The sequence below is a fragment of the Rhinolophus sinicus genome, chromosome 5 (assembly GCF_057876585.1).
Source record: "Rhinolophus sinicus isolate RSI-liver-muscle chromosome 5, RSI-T2T, whole genome shotgun sequence".
Taxonomy (NCBI): domain Eukaryota; kingdom Metazoa; phylum Chordata; class Mammalia; order Chiroptera; family Rhinolophidae; genus Rhinolophus; species Rhinolophus sinicus.
Genome location: NC_142505.1, coordinates 5432470 through 5449704, shown reverse-complemented (window position 1 = coordinate 5449704; position 17235 = coordinate 5432470). Strand labels below are relative to the sequence as shown.

Genomic DNA, 17235 nt, shown 5'->3' with positions numbered 1-17235 from the left:
GCAGTTTGGCTGGGGAACCAAAACACACACTTGACAAATGATCGTATGATCCAGACCCCAAAGGGCCACTGGTGCTCGGAGAGAGAAGCAGGATAGGATGGGGATTTCAAGGAGAAGGTGGCAGCTCAACTTCACGAAGAAGCTGCTCCTGAAATGATTTTGTTCAGCAATGCTCCATCTGAAAACTTTGCAAGACCTTTCCCTACATTGCCTTGTGCTCACTTTCAAGCACCTCATTCTTATTCCCTGCAGTGAAGCAAAATATTTAAAAATTAAGTAAAGTGCCCCATGGACTTTGAAGTTCTCCACCAAATTTTTCCTGATTGCTGGTGCTGGGTTCTGAGGCATAAGAGCCACCGAGTTTGGCAAAGAGAGGTCAGCAGCCTCGGCTCACTCTCCACCTGCACTCGTCAGTGTGCCTACGTCTGCTGTGGAGACTGACACTCACTACACCAACTGACTAGCCCCGGGATCATTTGGTGTAGTGAGTGTCAGTCAAAACCAAAAATTCCCCTGGGGGGGGGGGGGCGGAATGTGTTAAACGTGTGCCCTTGAAGTGCTGGAGGCCTGGGTCTCTGTGAAGCTGGGTCCACCCATGAGAAGGACACACAGAGCAGCTTCTCACGCTGCAGGGGACAGGCCTGTCCCCACCCCGCCATCAGATGACCACGGAGAAGGAGAGGGAAGGAGGGCTTCCTCTTCCATCCTGCAGCGCCCTAGGGAGAGGCCAATCATGGCTAAGGGCTCACTCCTTATCTAGACTTGTGGGTGGCTGTGTTCCCTTTCCAAAAGAGTGTCTGCTTGGGCCTGGGAGGACTTGCTTTGGTCACCACCAGCAGTCAAGCCAACCCGAAGGCAAGTGCCTTTCTCGTTCACAGAAAATGGAAGCCAGTTACTATGACAACATCATGGAGCAGCAGCGCCTGGAGCCTGAGTTCTTCCGGGTCGGCTTCTATGGCAGGAAGTTTCCTTTCTTTCTTCGGGTGAGTCCATGAGGTAGTCACAGCAACTTAGATCACATTTTACATAGAATTCATTTATAACCTGTCTTCTTTGGTTTTTTTGGTGTGGTTTTTTTGTTGTTGTGTTTTTTTCCTTTCTCCCTGTTCTACTGCTTTTTGAAGGACCGACCAGTCAACAAAAGGCATTTGGCTTTACTTGACATGACTGGTGGCCTACTCAGACTCTGTTTAACTCGGCTCTACTACTTCGTAGCCAATTGGAACATGAGGGTGGTTTTCTTACTAAATCAACCAAGTTACTGCAGGAAATGCCCAGGGTCTGAGAATGTCTCATAGGTATGTTTAGAAACCTTCCACAAGTCTGCTTCCACTGTAAACTGTCTCAGCCAGACAGCACAGGAGTACAGCCCTGACCTCACAGTAGGCAGGCCGCTTTGTAGGCTGTGCAGCCAGGATGGAGAACTGCGGATTTGAGACAACCTGGAAGACAGTCCCCTTTGCTCTGGGGCTTGTGGGAGCTGCCAGATAATTGGATTTGGCTGTGGAAAGCCATTTCTACACAGCCAATTCTCTGGCCCAAGGTGATGACAGCCATTTTTCTCCACCATTGCCTGGAAGGGAGGCGGGATATAAACAGTGGGAGGAGTGACTGAGCATAGACGTCCCGATACCAGTTGAACAGTTGTGATTTTCTTCTTCTTCAGCACAGCACAGAGGCCCCAGGAGTCAGCCTGGGCTTGCAGGCTGTAGCCCGTAGGGATTCGTTGTCCTCAGATGACCTAGAGGAAGCTGTGCAGTTGAGACCTAAGACTAGCTGCAGTCGTCCCCGCTTCCGGGATCTAAAGTTCAGTCTCCACAAGTCCCAACAAGCAGCTGGGAAAGTTCATAGAATCCCGTTGATATGTTTGGGATCCCGTCTAATTGGAGAACGTGCTTTAGTCAGTGAGCAACAGTAAGCTTGGTATCACAGCAGGGGTCAACTGTGATTAATGCTCCTTTCAAAATGCCAGTCTGCCAGCCACAGAATCCAGGCCAACCACATTTCAGATGTAAGGCAGGTTAATTTGCACATTTCCTGGGCAGTAATCATTCTAGGCTAGAAGGACACTGATTTCTCTAGGAACTAGTAATACTGGCAGGGACAGTGGGCACACTCTGCCTGACTGTGATTCCCAGAGTGTGCCCGCAGGAAGGCTCTAATGCCATTGCACAGGAGCGATTCTCCTAACAGGATGTAGGGAGCAGAGGACCTCCTGGGGAGGGCTGGACCTCCTCCGCCCTCTAGGAGCCCTCCAGCCCAGGCACTTCAGAAGTGGCATGTGGCCGCCCCCCTCAGCAGAGATCATACCACAGCAGTCGAGGTAGAGGTCAGCAGAGGAGGAAGAGGGAATTGCACACGAATTAGAAACGAGAAGCATCTCTAGAAAGTCTTGTGAAAAACTAATGCTTCTGGCCTTGTTTCTCATTTTCTTTTTGCCTGTTATGCTTTATTGTCATTCTCCTTGTATAGTCCCACAATTTGTATATCATAAACCAGATTTTACTCCAAAACATCATTATTTTGGATATATGATACAAAATCAGTCCCCCATTTCTGTCCCTGCCAAATAGGAGGTCTCCATCGGGGTTCAACCTGCCTCCCACCCTTCGTGCTTATGTCACAGGGTACACAAGCGTCTCCAGGCTCTCAGAGCTTTCTGAGAAGTGGGAGCTGGCATAGAACCTGCATCTGAGCCACCCAGATAATGACAGCCTGAATGTTCAGACCTGCTTTCAAGGATGCCAGTAATGGAGGAAGAATAGACAAGGGGTGTTAGGAAATGTCACTGTCAGACCAGCCCCATCTCCACACAAGGAGCAGTCCCTAGGAGTGATGTTTCGTCCATACAGATCAGCCTGGCCTAGCCACATGCTGCCTTCCCTTCTCTCAGCTGCCCAGTTCATCTGTGGCAGATGGAAGAAGTCCCGGAGGAGGTAGCTGTTTGCCTGCTAGACGGCAAGGACAAAGTGTAAAGCAGAGGCAGCCAGGTCGGTCCTGGGTGGGGCTGCTGGGGCTCTCGCCCGAGCAAACTTGAAACCGCCGGCCAGCCTTAAGGTCAGCACTGTGTGCCTTCCTTCTGCTGGCTCTTCCCCAGAAGGCGAGGCTGCTCCCTCACCTTCCCTGAACACACAGGCCGTCGATGACGTTAGCTCTGTCAGCTTGGTTTCTCTGGACCATCTGCCTGCCTCGCTCACAGACAGGATTATCTAGTAATCTGCACAGAGACAGGAAAACATCCAGTCCTCCCTTCCTAGGGGAATTTCTGCTTCTCTTCATTTGGTTCATAAACAGACACTGATGAGCATTGTACATTTGTGAGTGGATATGAAAAGGCCAATTCTGCATAATTACCTTCTTTGTCAGATCTGCTTACCAAGCAAGGGACTTAGAGATGTCGCTGTGCTTTGACTCCTGGTCTGTTCCACTGGAGAGGCCAGCCTGCTCTTCTGACCGTGACCTCCTGTCTGGTGTTCCCTTCCATTCTCATCCATCCAGACATGTGGTGCAGCCTTAGCTGAGTTCTCACATAGCAAGAGGGCAAGTGAAAGGGGTACAAATCCTATTGGAAAAGGGCTGAGGTCCTCCCAGACCTGGCCTGTGATCCTCCCCGTGCTGGGAAGCATATGCCGGCCCTGTGGAACCTCTTTTCTCTCGCTTCCTCTGAAGGCATGCCAACAGGGGCTGCCAATGCCTGACACCACTCTGTGAAAGGGGAGCTGGTGAGGCAGCTGGGCAGGCAGACAGATGTCGCCACGGGGCTTCAGAGGGACCTCCCCAGCCACTCACTCCTGGCGACTGTGAGGTCGACAGCAGCAGGGTTGACCAATCTAATATGATATAACACGAGGTTTGAAGAAATGTGTATTTAGAATGATGTCAACGTGTTCTGCTGACACATTCACAAAGGAATTGCTGCAATAGACAGTTACCGAGTACCCATCGGACCCTGGCACTCAGTAAGACGGTTCCTCCCGGCTGACGGAAGTGGTCCTTCAAAAGCACGCAACTGCAGGCCTCTGCAGTCACCCTCCTGCCAGTTCTCCCGTGCACCTTCTTTTCAGCTGTGCTTTTTCCTGTTTTGGCTGTTGTCACCCTGGTTGTCATTGTACCCACATAGATCGCCCCTCCCCACTCCTCTACCAAGCTAACTCAGGTGGACCTTCAGGATTCTTTTCAGGCATGATTTTTTTCCAAAGTCCCGCCCCCAACCTTGCACCCCATCCTGGGTAAGGTGCCCCCCTCCTCCAAGCTTCCTGCAGCCTGTGTCCCGCTCCCCGGGCTGCCACACCACAGTGCAGTTCTGCCTTCTTTCCGTCTCTCGACCATCATCTCCCTCAGGACAGAAACTGAGTGCTGTGCCCCGGCCGGCCACGAGGCTCCTACACATGCCTGTGCGACGCGTGTGGACGTGGGGGCTGCAGATAAAGCCTATCGTGTGCTCTCCTGTTTGTGACAGAACAAAGAGTACGTGTGCCGCGGCCATGACTACGAGAGGCTGGAGGCCTTCCAGCAGCGGATGCTCGGCGAGTTCCCGCAGGCCGTCGCCATGCAGCACCCCAACCACCCTGACGACACCATCTTGCAGTGTGATGCCCAGTGTATCTTTCGACACTTGGTGGGGGAGGAGGGCCCTGGGGGGTGAGGCGCACCCAGTCAGCTGCCCCTGTGCCACGTCACGGGCTTCACAGGCCAGCTTACCCGTACATCCCAAACCAGAGTACGTCCTCATCACCATGCCCACACTTAACAGGGGCACTTGGCATGCCCTTAGCCATGGGGGGCCTCGTCATCAGCAGGACCTCAGCGGGACCTTTATCTGTCCCCACGTTGCCCTGTGAGGGGCCTTCATAGGCAACCAGGAGAAGTCACTCTACAGGGTGCTTTGGGGTCCCACCAGGACTCTTGCCACAGGGACACTACCAGTTCTCTGCCCTGCTGCATCTGTTACTGTACCCAGTATTTGTCAGGAGGACCGAGGTGGAGGGACGTGGAAGGACATGGGGAGTGCCGGCAGCACTTGGAAGTCCGGATGCAAACACCAGCCTGCCCTCACCCCCTCACACCGCTTCCTTGGAGGCTCATGACACTTACCATGACCGTGGCAAGCCTGTTCCGGGGGGGCCAGGTGGACTCCCATGTGTTAGCTTTCCACAAAGACCCCACAGAGTGTTTTATTAAAAGGGCATTTTACAATGAATCCAGTTTACCTGCAATAGGCAGGCCCAGAACCTTTTGCATTCCTGTGGGGGGCCACCTGTACTCTCCTGACCCCTCTTCCCTTCTGAATCAAAGGGCCTCTGAGAACCCTTGCCTATGGCCATGTCAGCTTGGCTGAGTGCTCAGGAGACACGCTGCCAGAGCAGGGCTGCAGATAGGGAGATTGGGCCTAACTGCCCGGGCCTGATCCACCCGAGATACTCTTCTCTCCTTTGGGGGGTGACACGGGTCAGCCACTCAGGTCCATCTCTTCAGCCAGCCTGGGTTTCCCCTTCACTTCCTGCCCAGACCTGCAGATCTATGCGGTGACGCCCATTCCGGACTACGTGGAAGTCCTACAGATGGACAGGGTCCCAGATCGCGTCAAGAGTTTCTACCGGGTCAACAATGTGAGGAAGTTCCGGTATGATAGGCCTTTTCACAAAGGCCCCAAGGACAAGGAGAATGAATTCAAGGTGAACAAATGGAGGAAGGCTGGGGCGGCGCATGTAGCGAAGCCAGGGCAAGCCCCACTTTCTTGGGAGCTCGGCGCTGTCTCATCCTTCAGGCAGGCGGGTGTGACAGAACCAGCCTAATGGCCTGCACCCAACCGTGTTTCCCTACAGAGCTTGTGGATCGAGCGTACCACGCTGACGCTGACACACAGCTTGCCCGGCATCTCTCGGTGGTTCGAAGTGGAGAGGAGGGAACTGGTGAGCCATGTGTCACCTGGGAGTGATTTCACAGCTGCCCCCTCAGCCCTGGCTTTGGGGCCCTTTCTCTAAGGATTGGAGAATAGTGAGCTCTGGCCACCTGCCTGGCCTCGGCTCGCTGGCCAGTCCTGCACCGGGGGCTGTGTACACCTTCTCTCATTTAACCCTCACACCCTTAGGTCACAGGTATCTTCAGTCTCCCAATTTACACGTGAGACTATTTTCTGCCCTCGGGACTGGGGCGCTCCCTGTTTGCTGCCCTTCTCAGTGCCCACAAATCAGCAGAGAGCGTTAGAAAGGGCCAGGGACTTCAGTCCACAGGAATAAGAGCAGGGGGCGCACCCCAGCTCTCAGATCCCTGCCCTCAGGACTGTGGTGAGGCAGCACTGGTCCTTGGGCCTGCAGTGACACTGTGCTGTGTGCCCCAGGTGGAGGTGAGCCCTCTAGAGAATGCCATCCAGGTGGTGGAGAATAAGAACCAGGAGCTGCGGGCCCTGATCGGCCAGTATCAGCACAAGCAGGCGCATGGCAACGTCAGCCTGCTCAGCATGTGCCTGAACGGCGTCATCGACGCCGCGGTCAACGGTGGCATCGCGCGCTACCAGGAGGTGAGCTCGCCCACAGGGCAGCCTGGCTGCAAAGTGCTCGGCCCCTCTTCCGGCCATTCCCGACAGTCCTGCTTCCTAGGACAGCCTTCCCAAGTCGCCATGCCCTGGCTGAGGATGGCCCTGGATGAGGCTTTAAGCTCGCCTGCTGCCTAATTCCGTGACACAGCTCTGGGGGGGGACATTCCTTTTTATTCTCTGAACTCCGCCACATGGGTAATCAGGCTGATTACGGAAGGATATTAAGTGGCCTCCAAGAGGAGCCTGGAGCCCAGTCCCTCACAAGAAGTGAGTTGTGGGCTGGCTGAGACACTAGCCCCCACTCCCTGGCCACCGGCCCGCCTGCCCTACCCAGCCCACCCAGGCGCCATAAGGACTGGGATTAGCATGCAGGCTTAGAGGACTTGGCCACCATCAGAGCCTTGTGGACACAAAAAACATACCTGTCATTGCAGGAGGTTCAAGCAGGCCAGCCTAGAGGTGCATTGGTGCGTGTACCAGTGAGGAGGGAGCCCGGCTGCCTTGCGGGTGGCACCTTCAGACTCAAGCCTCCTGGGTCCCATCCAAATAGTAGTCCTGGGAAGAGTCTTCCTGACTTGGCCTTTCCTTTCACAGGCCTTCTTTGATAAAGATTACATCAGTAAGCACCCAGGCGATGCTGAGAAGATCGCCCAGCTCAAGGACCTCATGCAGGAGCAGGTATGTCTGTGGGGCTTGGAGGCCCGTCGCCGGGAGGGAAAGGCTACGCACAGGTGGCTGCCATTGTTGGGCTGCTCACAGAGTGGCCTTGTCTGTCACCTACTAGGTCCATGTCCTTGGAGTCGGGCTGGCAGTTCATGAGAAGTTCGTGCACCCAGAAATGCGCCCTCTACATAAGAAGCTGATTGATCAGTTCCAAGTGATGCGGGCCAGTCTCCACCATGTAAGCTGCCCCGCCCCGCCCTGCTGTCACTCAGAAGGCTTTGAGAGCAAAGCAGAACTCACTCCCTCTAGGCTGTGCAGCCAAAGTGGGGCAGGGGGCAGGGATGTGAAGGGAAAGCTGTCTCCACCGCAGAGGTGGGTGTTCATCCGGGGGAAGGATGCCCAGGGTCCCCTCATTCACTCCCTCCTTAAGGAGCAGTTAGATTCAAGGGCAAAGAACGTTTTCTCGAGGTACTGTGCTGGTGAAGAGAGGTTCTCATCTGAGGAAGAAAGAGCTAAAGTATGTGGCCCACATGTAGAAATCTCTTTGGAGATATTTTTCATCCCAAGAACCTAAAGAGGTACGGCATACCTAAGCCAGCCTGTTCTCTCCCCTGTCCCCCCTTCTCCCTCTCCCCCTCCCTCTCCATCGCCTCCCTTCCCTCTCTTTACCCTTCCCCTCTAGCTCCCTTCCTTTCCTCTCCCCTTCTTCCTCCAACATGTCTTGTGACCCAGGCTCACGTCTGAGAAAGCTTTGGTAGCAAGGGGGGGTGGTCAGGCCGGTTCTGGGCTGGCTCCGGACCCAGCAGGTCTCCCTACCTCTGGCCTGGCCCTCAGGCCCCCACGGCAGGACTCGTGCACACAAGCAGAAGCACGGCCTGTGTTCCAGGACTAGCTTCCCTTCGGGGGTCTTACAGGGAATGCTGGCTGGCTGGCAATAAGGTTCAGGTGGTCTTGAACCCCTGTTCACATACCCTCACCCCTTTTTCAACCATGGGGCTGACTCCAGGTATGTTCTAGAGAAGCCTTTCTGCTAAACAAGCTGACCGCCAGATCTCAAGGGATGTGAGCCCACTTACCGGCTGCTCTCTTCTCATTACCCAGGACTACTAGGTAGAAGAAGCAGGGCGACAAGGGACGTCGAGCTGGTCAGGATTGGGCGAGGCCGTCGAGGACACATTCCCCTTTGGGGAACCACTGGCCACAGAGGCCCTGGGGAGGCTGGGCCACTGACACAGTGGGCCTGACCTATTGGGGTTGATGCCTTGTTCTTGGAGGCTGGAGAGTCTGGTTGTCTCAGTCCCTCTAGGCTCTCAGCCTGTCCCTGTACAGTGTGGACAGCGCAGAATGCAAAAAGGAAAAACGCTTGTCTGTTGTCTGAGAAGTGGGCTCATTTTCCAGAGGAGCGTCCACAGAGCCTGAAATTTCTTTCTGTAATGATTCCCCCTTGGTATTTCAAGGTGAAACATGCAGAGAAAGTCTTTTATGTTTCCTCCTTGCATATTAGGATGTCCGTTTAGTAAAGTGTCACTGAATTGATAGGTATTCCATTTTCTGTCATCCCGCTGTATCTCCTGCCAGCTCAGCAGGTCTTTGTTGTGTGCAAACTTCTCCATCACAGCAAGTGACCCAGGCAGGCTAGGGCCTGGCCATGGGGGATTCTCCTCCAGGCAGGCTCTCAGTCGCCGCAGCAAAAGCACAGAATGCTCTCCCACATTCATCAAGGTGTCTAGGGCACAGGTGTAGGTGTGTCCTGTCCAGCTGCAGAAGCACATTTCAACCTGTGTGTGCTTTGGGAGAAGGGGGTAGGAAACCTGCCACTTCTTCAAGGCAAGGTCAGAAACCTCCTCAGTGGACTTAGGACCCACGGATTAGGAAGATCTTGATGAAACCTGGATAGCTATGCTTTGTTTCCTCAGTCACAGATAGGGACACAAACCAATGTCACCCAGGAGGGTCTGGAATCAAGTTTCTGCTAAGATGTCTACAAACTTAATGAGAATTCAATTATGTTAAAATAGAACTGTGCTGTTTTTCAATTACTTACATCAGGATTTTGTGTCCTATCTCCCCATAAACTGTGTCACAGACATCTTAACCCAGGTCGCCAAGAGCTGGTCCATTTAGCAACCCAATAAAACCCAACCCCAGTCCTTATGTAAGGGGCGCCATTGACTGACAGCTGATAAGCACTTCTTTCCTCGCTTCCGGCTCTGGTTCTACTTATTCTGTAGTGAGAAGCCAGTGACACCCTGCTATGAGCTGAGACCAACGTCAGCCTCTTCCAGATGTGTTCTCTCAGTGGGGTCAGCCCGGGGCCTCCTGGCCTCTGGTCTGGGCTCACTGGTCAGGAGGGTGTTTTCATTGTGAAGAGGTCATTGCTCAAAAGAAGTCAGCGGTCCTAGTTCAGCCCCCAGTATATGACTCTTGTTTATTTGTTTGTTTTCTTTTACATTTCCACCACTAGCCTACTCTTTCCTCTCAGCTCTTAATTACTTATTTGTCTTGTACTCTCTGATGAAGGGGCATTCGTTTCTCCACAGGAGTTTCCAGGTTTGGACAAGCTAAGTCCTGCATGTTCCAGCACCAGCACCCCCCGGGGAAATGTCCTAGCATCCCACAGCCCCATGAGCCCCGAGACCATCAAGATGACCCACCGGCACAGGTACGACCTTAGGGCTGGGGACGGTCCTCTCCACCAAGGGAAGGCTGAATGTCAAAGGTCAGAGCAAGGCAGCCCGACATCGTGTTTGCGTGTATTCACATGCCCCCCTACCCATGTACACAGGGACCCACTCTGCACTCAGCCCCCCTGGGTGACAGGATGATAATGTGGGAACCCGGCGGAGGGGGCATTTGGGGTAAGTCTTGAAGGATAAGTAGAAGTCCACTGGGTACAAAGGAGTAGGGTTAGGAAGGTGATGGAGCAAGATCCAAACAGTGTGGGTGCCTCAGGGTAGGGTTTCCAGGCGGGAATTCCCGCCCGTTCTCAGGAATTATTTTCGCTTTCCTGTTCCCAAATCCCGAGATATAAACTGTTTTCTGTTCTCCGTGATGAATCATTTCCACAAAGTGACAGCCGATACTACCAACCACCTGGGTTCAAGGAGCCGATTTTCCCGATTTCCAAACCACCTTTTCTCGGGATTTGGGAACAGAAAAGCAAAAACAAATTCCCAAGAACGGGTGGTAATTCCTGCCCGGAAACCCTAGCGATAAATAGGAAAAATGTCCAAGAGATACATTGTGAGCAGTATGTTTATTTCCCATTGTGGGTATTACTGGGTTCAAGGAGCCGATTTTCCCGATTTCCCAACCAACTTCTCTCGGGATTCAGGAATGGGATAGCGAAGAAAATTCCTGAGAACGGGTGGGAATTCCCGCCTGAAAACCCTACCTCAGGATGTAAACCAGCCGGTCTGGTCAGCACTGCATTAGAGCCAAGTGGCAGAAGTGCAGGACTCCAGGACGTGGAGGGGCCAGGACGAGCTCTGAGTGGGTCTTGTTCATCAGGCCTGAGACTTGATGCCGAGGGGAATGAGGATCACTGGTCGGGTTTTCGGACGAGAGCAACATGGTGATGGGACATGGAGGTGTGGCTGCTCTGAACTCAGGAGTCCTGGCTGCACACGCCAAGCCTCTGGGGCAGGAAGGCCAGGCCAGGGAGGAGCTCCCCCGCCTGGTCACTCAGGTTTGCTCTCCAGTGTGAGCAGCAGGCCAGCACACAGTGGGCACTCAGCATGTGAAGAGGGAGTGGGCGAGGGGCTGCCTTGCAAGGATAGCGGAGAGCTGCTGCCCTGGAAGCGAGCCCAGAGATGCTTCACAGCCGGCTGTGGCGACAGCTTCCCCATACCAGGAATACAGCCCTGACCAGCGGAGGGTGGCCACTGGCTCAAATTAACATCCATAGCAAGGGGGACCTCGGATCCGTGACCTGATTCAGCGTATCTCTTTACTCCTCCTAACTGAGAAAGTACTGGTGTCATCAGACGGGGTGGCCGTGAGCCTGTGCCAGCCTACTTACCGTCCCAGACCAGGGCCCCGAGCAGCAGGTGGGCTTCAGGACTGGCCCAGGCCTCAGCTGGGTCTGAGCGTTAGCTGTGGAACCCTCCAAACCAGTGGTGGCTAATGCTGGGGATGACTGTTTTTACCCCCTGCCACTGTCCCCCACCACCTAGCAAGGTTTCTCAGCTCCAGGCCTGACTCCTCCCTGTTTCCCACTCTTGTTCACAGCCCCATGAACTTGATGGGCACAGGTGGCCATTCATCATCCTCTCTCTCCTCACACGCATCTAGTGAAGCGGGAAACGTGGTGATGCTGGGTGACAGCTCCATGGGCGAGGCCCCTGAGGACCTTTACCACCACATGCAGGTACCAGAGCTGTCCTAAGATAGTGGGACACCATCCCTGGGGGACTCACCTCTCTGCTGGCTGGTCTGGTCCGAGGGCAGACCTCCGGCCTAGTTCTCTAGTTACTGAGCCCAGAACACCTAGAGCCAGCAACACTGCCTTCCTGCCACCCCACCATGCCACAGTTCCCAGGCCTTATTTGCCAGAAGGAAATCCAACTGTAGTCCTGGCTGCTCTTACAGATCCCGTGGGCAAGCCCCTCTGCCAGATTGCTCTCCCGCCTGGCATTCCTGATGGCTAAGACCTGCTTCCTCCACAGGCACCATCACTAGAATCCACCCAATGGCCTGGCTCCATGGGTGGTATGGATGACCCTTAGCACTGGCCACCAGCCTGGTCTCCAGCAGGGCCCAGGGTACAGCATCAGTCACCAGGTCTGGGCATCTCATGGCATGAAGTAGCCAAGTTTAGGCCAGTCCTCCAATCCTGGCCACTCAGACCTCTGTCCTGCTGATTTTTCTCCCTTTGCAGCTCGCGTATCCCAACCCCAGGTACCAGGGCTCAGTCACCAACGTGTCTGTTCTGTCCTCGTCCCAGGCAAGCCCTTCTTCCTCCAGCCTGAGTTCCACTCACTCAGCACCATCCCAGATGATAACCTCTGCCCCTTCCAGTGCCCGAGGTAAGGATGGCAGGGTGCTTCTTGGAGAAGGGAGGAGAAAGGGCCTCGTGAGCCCCACTTGTTCTCCTCTCATCTGTGTCTATATCTCTGAAAGCAGCCCCGTGGCTTAGAGCATGCTTATCTGTGCTTTCAGCACTAAGCACTCGGGGCTCCCTACCTCCAGACCTCTCCCTAGCTGGCATCAGACCCTGCTCTCAGCAGTGGTGGCAGCTGCCACCAAGGTAGCCAGCCTCCGCTTCTCCACCTCAGTAAGAGGACACAGCCTGGGAGAAAGCTCAGCTCTTTTCCATTGAAATGTTTACAAGAATAAAGATCAAAATTAAGGCAAAAGTGAGCTTATCTTGAGGAATCAAACTTTATGACAAAGTATGAAAATTTAAATTTGAAGGCCAAAATTAACCCTGGAAAATGTTATTCTAAACAGTAACAACAACCAAAAAAACTTTGTTCAGCTGGGAAAGGCTTAATGAGGAGAGATGGCTCTGCAAAAAGCTATTTACTTCACCAAATTTTGCTTGACTTCTTATTCAGTTGGATAAATATTGTTCTCTGAGAGCCAGCGTCTTTTTCACACTCTGATTGTAGTTCCTGCAGTGAAATTTGCCTCTCTGTCCTTGTAGATAGAAACATTTGCAGTGGAATGGAAGTTAGCTGTGGTGACTAAGATTTAGTGCATCCAGGGTTGACCACACAGGCCCGTACAGAAGAGAGTAGACGGAGCTTGCCGCCAGTCACTGCTGTTGCTTCCAGCCTTCAGAGGGATAGGGATGGGGTATCTTTATCCTTCTCATTATTATGAAGACAAAGAGAAACAACCCTCCTTTGTGACATGGAGAGTCATTAAGGAAAAAAGTCTCTTTCTTCAAAGGCCCACAGTAAGAGTGATGGAGAGAACAGGGGTAAAGTGATGGAGAGATGAGGGACCCACTGGGAAAAGCCTCAGCAGACAGAGGATAAGGTTGCAACAGGTAGTCACAGACTCACCTGAAGCATCCGGCCCAACCCCTCATTTCCTGTGGAAGAAGCAGGGCCAGTGAAAGGGGCCTAAAGGCCATCCAACCCTTTCAGGGCCAAAGTGAATCGGATCAAGTCTGCACTCGCCAGCTTTTAGTCTGATGCCCTTTGCACTCCTGGGTTTCCTTCCTGACATGGGCTGTGGCTCTCAGAAAAGGGGAGCCAGCATTTGGAAGCAGGCACTGCTAGCATTAGAGAAAGCAAATGTTACAGAAGATGTGTCGATGTGTGAAGGCTGCAAACATAAGAAACAGTGATTTGTGTTATGAAGACGGTTTGTGTTACGAAAGATAGCTTGAGGACTAAAAGGGAAGGAAACCCTGAGAAGTTAGCCACGAATGCTATAGTGGAGGTCAGCATTTGCAGCGTCTTAAGGTAAATGCTCCTGAGTAGAGCTGCAGAAACAGATTTTGTAATGTAATCTGTGGTGTGGTTTTCTTCCCTGACCTGAACAGTCTCTAAAACACACGCAGCCGTATGTAAGTCTTTGTCCGGGTGTTCTTGCCGAAGCCAGATCTCTGGACCATGAGTGTTGATAACAACAGGAGGACACAAAGGATGGACATTTTAACTCAAGTCCCCTCTGACATTGTTAGGACACTTCCTCTAAGCTGTGCCTGGTACTCACTCTGCCTGGAGAGAACAGAGGCACTGGCGGGGCCCTCATAGGCTGGCGTTCCTACCTCTGTCCTTCCAGCTAACCACTTACTGATCTGTTCACTCATCAAGCTTTTAACGAGTGCCCCGGGAGGAGGAATCTGCGTGGCTCTTGCATTATCAGAGTTGCAGAGAGAAATTATTTCCTCCCTGTTTGGAAGTAATCCTGTTTATTTCAAATGGCATGGTTATCTATTGCTGCATAATAAACCACCCCCCAAAACTCAGCAGCTGAAAACAGCCATTTGTTATCATTCACAGTTCTGTGGGTTAACAGGGCTCACTGAGAAATTCTAACTGCCGTCTCTCACGAGCTTATAGTCAGGTGAGACTATAAGGGGCTCACCTAGGCTGGACAGCCGAGATGGTTCACTCACGTGGCTGGCAGTTGATAGTGGCTGGCAGCCGGAAGCTCAGCTGAGTGCTCAGCTGAGTGGCTTGGGCTTCTCACAGCACGCCACTCATTTTCCCCAGAACAGGCATTCCAAGAGACCCAGGCAGAAGTTGCAAGGCTTCTTATTACCCAGCCTTGGAAGTCCCAGAATGTCCCTTTTGCCACATTCTGTCAGCTAGTCAAGTCATTAAGGCCAAGCCAGATCCCAAGGTGGCAAATGAGACTCCACCTCATGAGAGAAGTGGCATGTGTGTTTTGGAAGGCAAGGCATTGATGGTCGCCATCTCTGGAGACGGATTATCACAATGGTCAAATTCCAGAATACCATATAAAGACTGATAGAAGCCCCTTCCCTTCCTGGACATTTCTTCCCTTTCAGACATAAAGTACAAAACTAAACAAAATGCTGAAATAGAATTAGGCCCAAAGCAGGGAGTGGTGGTAAGGACAGAGGCAATTAAGAAAGAGTAGGTAAGTTACTTCGTGGTTACAACATCCAAGCGCAGGCCCATCTGGAAAAAAATATGTACGAGATGAGGCCCAGTGTCAGGCTCTGTGAGAAAGCAGAAGACTGAGCGGGTGTCAGAGAGGAAGATGGCAGTAAACACGGTAGTAGGTGCGCTGGGGGCCCAGAGGGAGGGGTTTCGGGTTCTGTCTGGGATTCTGGGTGAGGAGAAGGCTTTCATGGAGAAGGTGTTCTGAAGAAGCCCTCACATTGGAGTCACTTACCCCACTCCCAGGAGTGGTCGTGACACCAGTGGCCTTCCTGGCCATGCCCATTGACACACTCTGCCCTGGTCCCTGCTGCTTGGCAGCTTTCAAGCTGAATGGCCTAAAAGCTACAATCTCAAATCTTGTAGGTTGGCAGCTCCCCCTAGTGGTCAAAGACCGATCAGGACTAGGAAATGTAGGGATTATACGGGTCTTCCTTGAATAGCTCAGTCACGCTGGGACTCAGCCTCCCTGGGGTTCACCAGACTGCACCTCAAGTAGCTCTAACGTTCCGTGACACAAAAGCCCTTGTGTCAGTTTAAAAACAGTTTAAATGGTTTCATGAAAAGTAGCCATCACTCTCTTCCACCATGGGATTGGCTGCCCAGGGCAGAGGGCAGTGGGAGGGCACTGAGATGATAGAGTGGGAAATTTCGTGGTAGCACAGAGCACCCCTTTATAATAGCACCAGAGGGGCCTCCAGAACACGGGCACCAATAATCCTCAGTTCCCTGGGGCCTGCAGGCAGTTTCGCTCCATCATAGCCCCCCGTGTGTATCAGAATATTGAGTGCACAGATCTGAGGCCGGCCTGGTGAGCCAGGCTGAGCTTTGTGGGGTCAGTGACCACGGCCAGCCTCAGAAGAGCAATGCGCCTTGTGCCACCCGCACGCCACGGTTGGTTGTGAGCGTGACGCAGCTGAGCTGGCGTAAACGTGCTGTGTGGCTTTCTGTGCGTGCTCCATGGAGGGTAGCCCTGTCCAGAGCCGTGGCTGGCAGGGCGCAGGAAGTTTCTGGCTGGGAAGGCACTAGCGAAGTCAGAAGGATTAGGAGCAGATTTTGGAACCTGCTTGAGGTTGCCTCAGGTTCCAAAACAAAACATTGTCCCCAAAGGCGTACTTTCCTCATTCCTTTATCAGTGAAGGATAGTTTTAAGACTAGGGCTTAAAGCCAGCCCTGAGGTTCGACAAGTGAGATTGCTCAGACCCTCTGTGGAAGAAGTTCACATAAAGAATAATTGCATTACTGGTGTATATTATACTGACTTCCTCACAGTATTTAAGCTTCATCATCTTGGACTGAAATGAGTACAAGAGGAATTTCTCAAGGACTGCTGGGGCAAGCTGGCTGCAGACTTTTTCTAGCTGTGCTCTACCAGCCCTGCACCGCGCACTCAAAGAAAGGCCACAGAGACCCTGGGTTTCGGGGACAGCTGCCGGAGCCGCAGGTTCACCTCTCAGATGAAGCCCCTCCGTGGGCTGTCTCAGCTCTCTAGCTTCACTAGAGCACACTGCAGAGAGGGGCTTCAAGCACTTGGGCCAGAAAGAGGCTTCCAGTGGACACGTCGGGGGCGCTAGGGTCTAGGTGATCCTGCCGTGACCCCACCGATTTCTATAGATACGCTGTCTGGTACCATGAGTGGTGCCCATTTTGAGGGCCTTCCACATTCCCGAGGAAAGCCAGCAAATTATTCCACTAGTTCTGTGGAAGGTCCCCTTGAGGACCATGGGTGGACAGGTTCCTGGGCCTGTAGCTATGGCTTGTGTGAATGGAGACTGGGCCGCCAAATCTGGCATGGGCTGGCCTCCATGACAGCCCCTCAGGCCAGAGGGTGTAACCACAGAGGCCTCACAAGAGAAGAGCACAAGCCAAGTTAACTCACGAGCCTGGATTAAAGCCCCACAAACCTCAGACAAGCCCCATGGCCCCTGAGTTCACTGAAGGGCAAGTCTCAGAGTAAAACCCCGGAGGCACCTGGGTGCAGGGGGCTGGTGCCCAGCCAGTCTGGCTCTAGGGCTGCAGTAGAATGGCCAGGAAGGCAGAGCCCAGACGCTGGAGGCCTGGGATCTGGCAGGGAAGATCCTCTGGGAAGAGGTGGTGGGAGCTAGCTGAGAACAGGGCCATGGTGTCTGGAGAAGGTAAGTGTGTCAAGTTAAGAACTGTGCTGCTGTGTTACCCGAGTGTCTCTGTCTCTGTGTGATGGCTTCATTGCAAGCTGGTCTGGGCCCCCTGAGAGGGCCCAGCATCCAGGTCACACCCATCTCCCAAGCGTGCTGGGTGCAGGGACCTCTAGGGGCTCCCTCCAGTCTTCACCTCTGCTCACGATGGGCCTCCGAGCATGGTGATGGGGTCTGTCAGTGGGTCTGCATCACCCCAGCATATCTGTCTCAGCTGGGATGCAAGGTGTAGCCCCCAACACCATCTAACCACCAAACTGTTTCATTCCTCTTG

General features: G+C 53.2%; 1 protein-coding gene across 10 annotated transcripts in view; it reads left to right on the top strand.

The window, feature by feature from the left end:
* DOCK3 (dedicator of cytokinesis 3) overlaps nucleotides 1-17235 on the top strand; it is a 294157-nt gene that overhangs the window by 267046 nt on the left and 9876 nt on the right. For 8 of the 10 annotated variants that reach the window (XM_074312252.2, XM_074312255.2, XM_074312249.2 and 5 more), the window contains 10 exons: nucleotides 879-983; nucleotides 4460-4601; nucleotides 5509-5675; nucleotides 5826-5912; nucleotides 6341-6520; nucleotides 7133-7216; nucleotides 7323-7439; nucleotides 9742-9863; nucleotides 11432-11570; nucleotides 12081-12228. In XM_074312252.2, coding sequence (XP_074168353.1) covers nucleotides 879-983; nucleotides 4460-4601; nucleotides 5509-5675; nucleotides 5826-5912; nucleotides 6341-6520; nucleotides 7133-7216; nucleotides 7323-7439; nucleotides 9742-9863; nucleotides 11432-11570; nucleotides 12081-12228 — 1291 coding nt within the window. The remainder of the gene's footprint in view (nucleotides 1-878; nucleotides 984-4459; nucleotides 4602-5508; nucleotides 5676-5825; nucleotides 5913-6340; nucleotides 6521-7132; nucleotides 7217-7322; nucleotides 7440-9741; nucleotides 9864-11431; nucleotides 11571-12080; nucleotides 12229-17235) is intronic. The other 2 variants (XM_074312251.2, XM_074312250.2) reach the window with 1 other exon arrangement.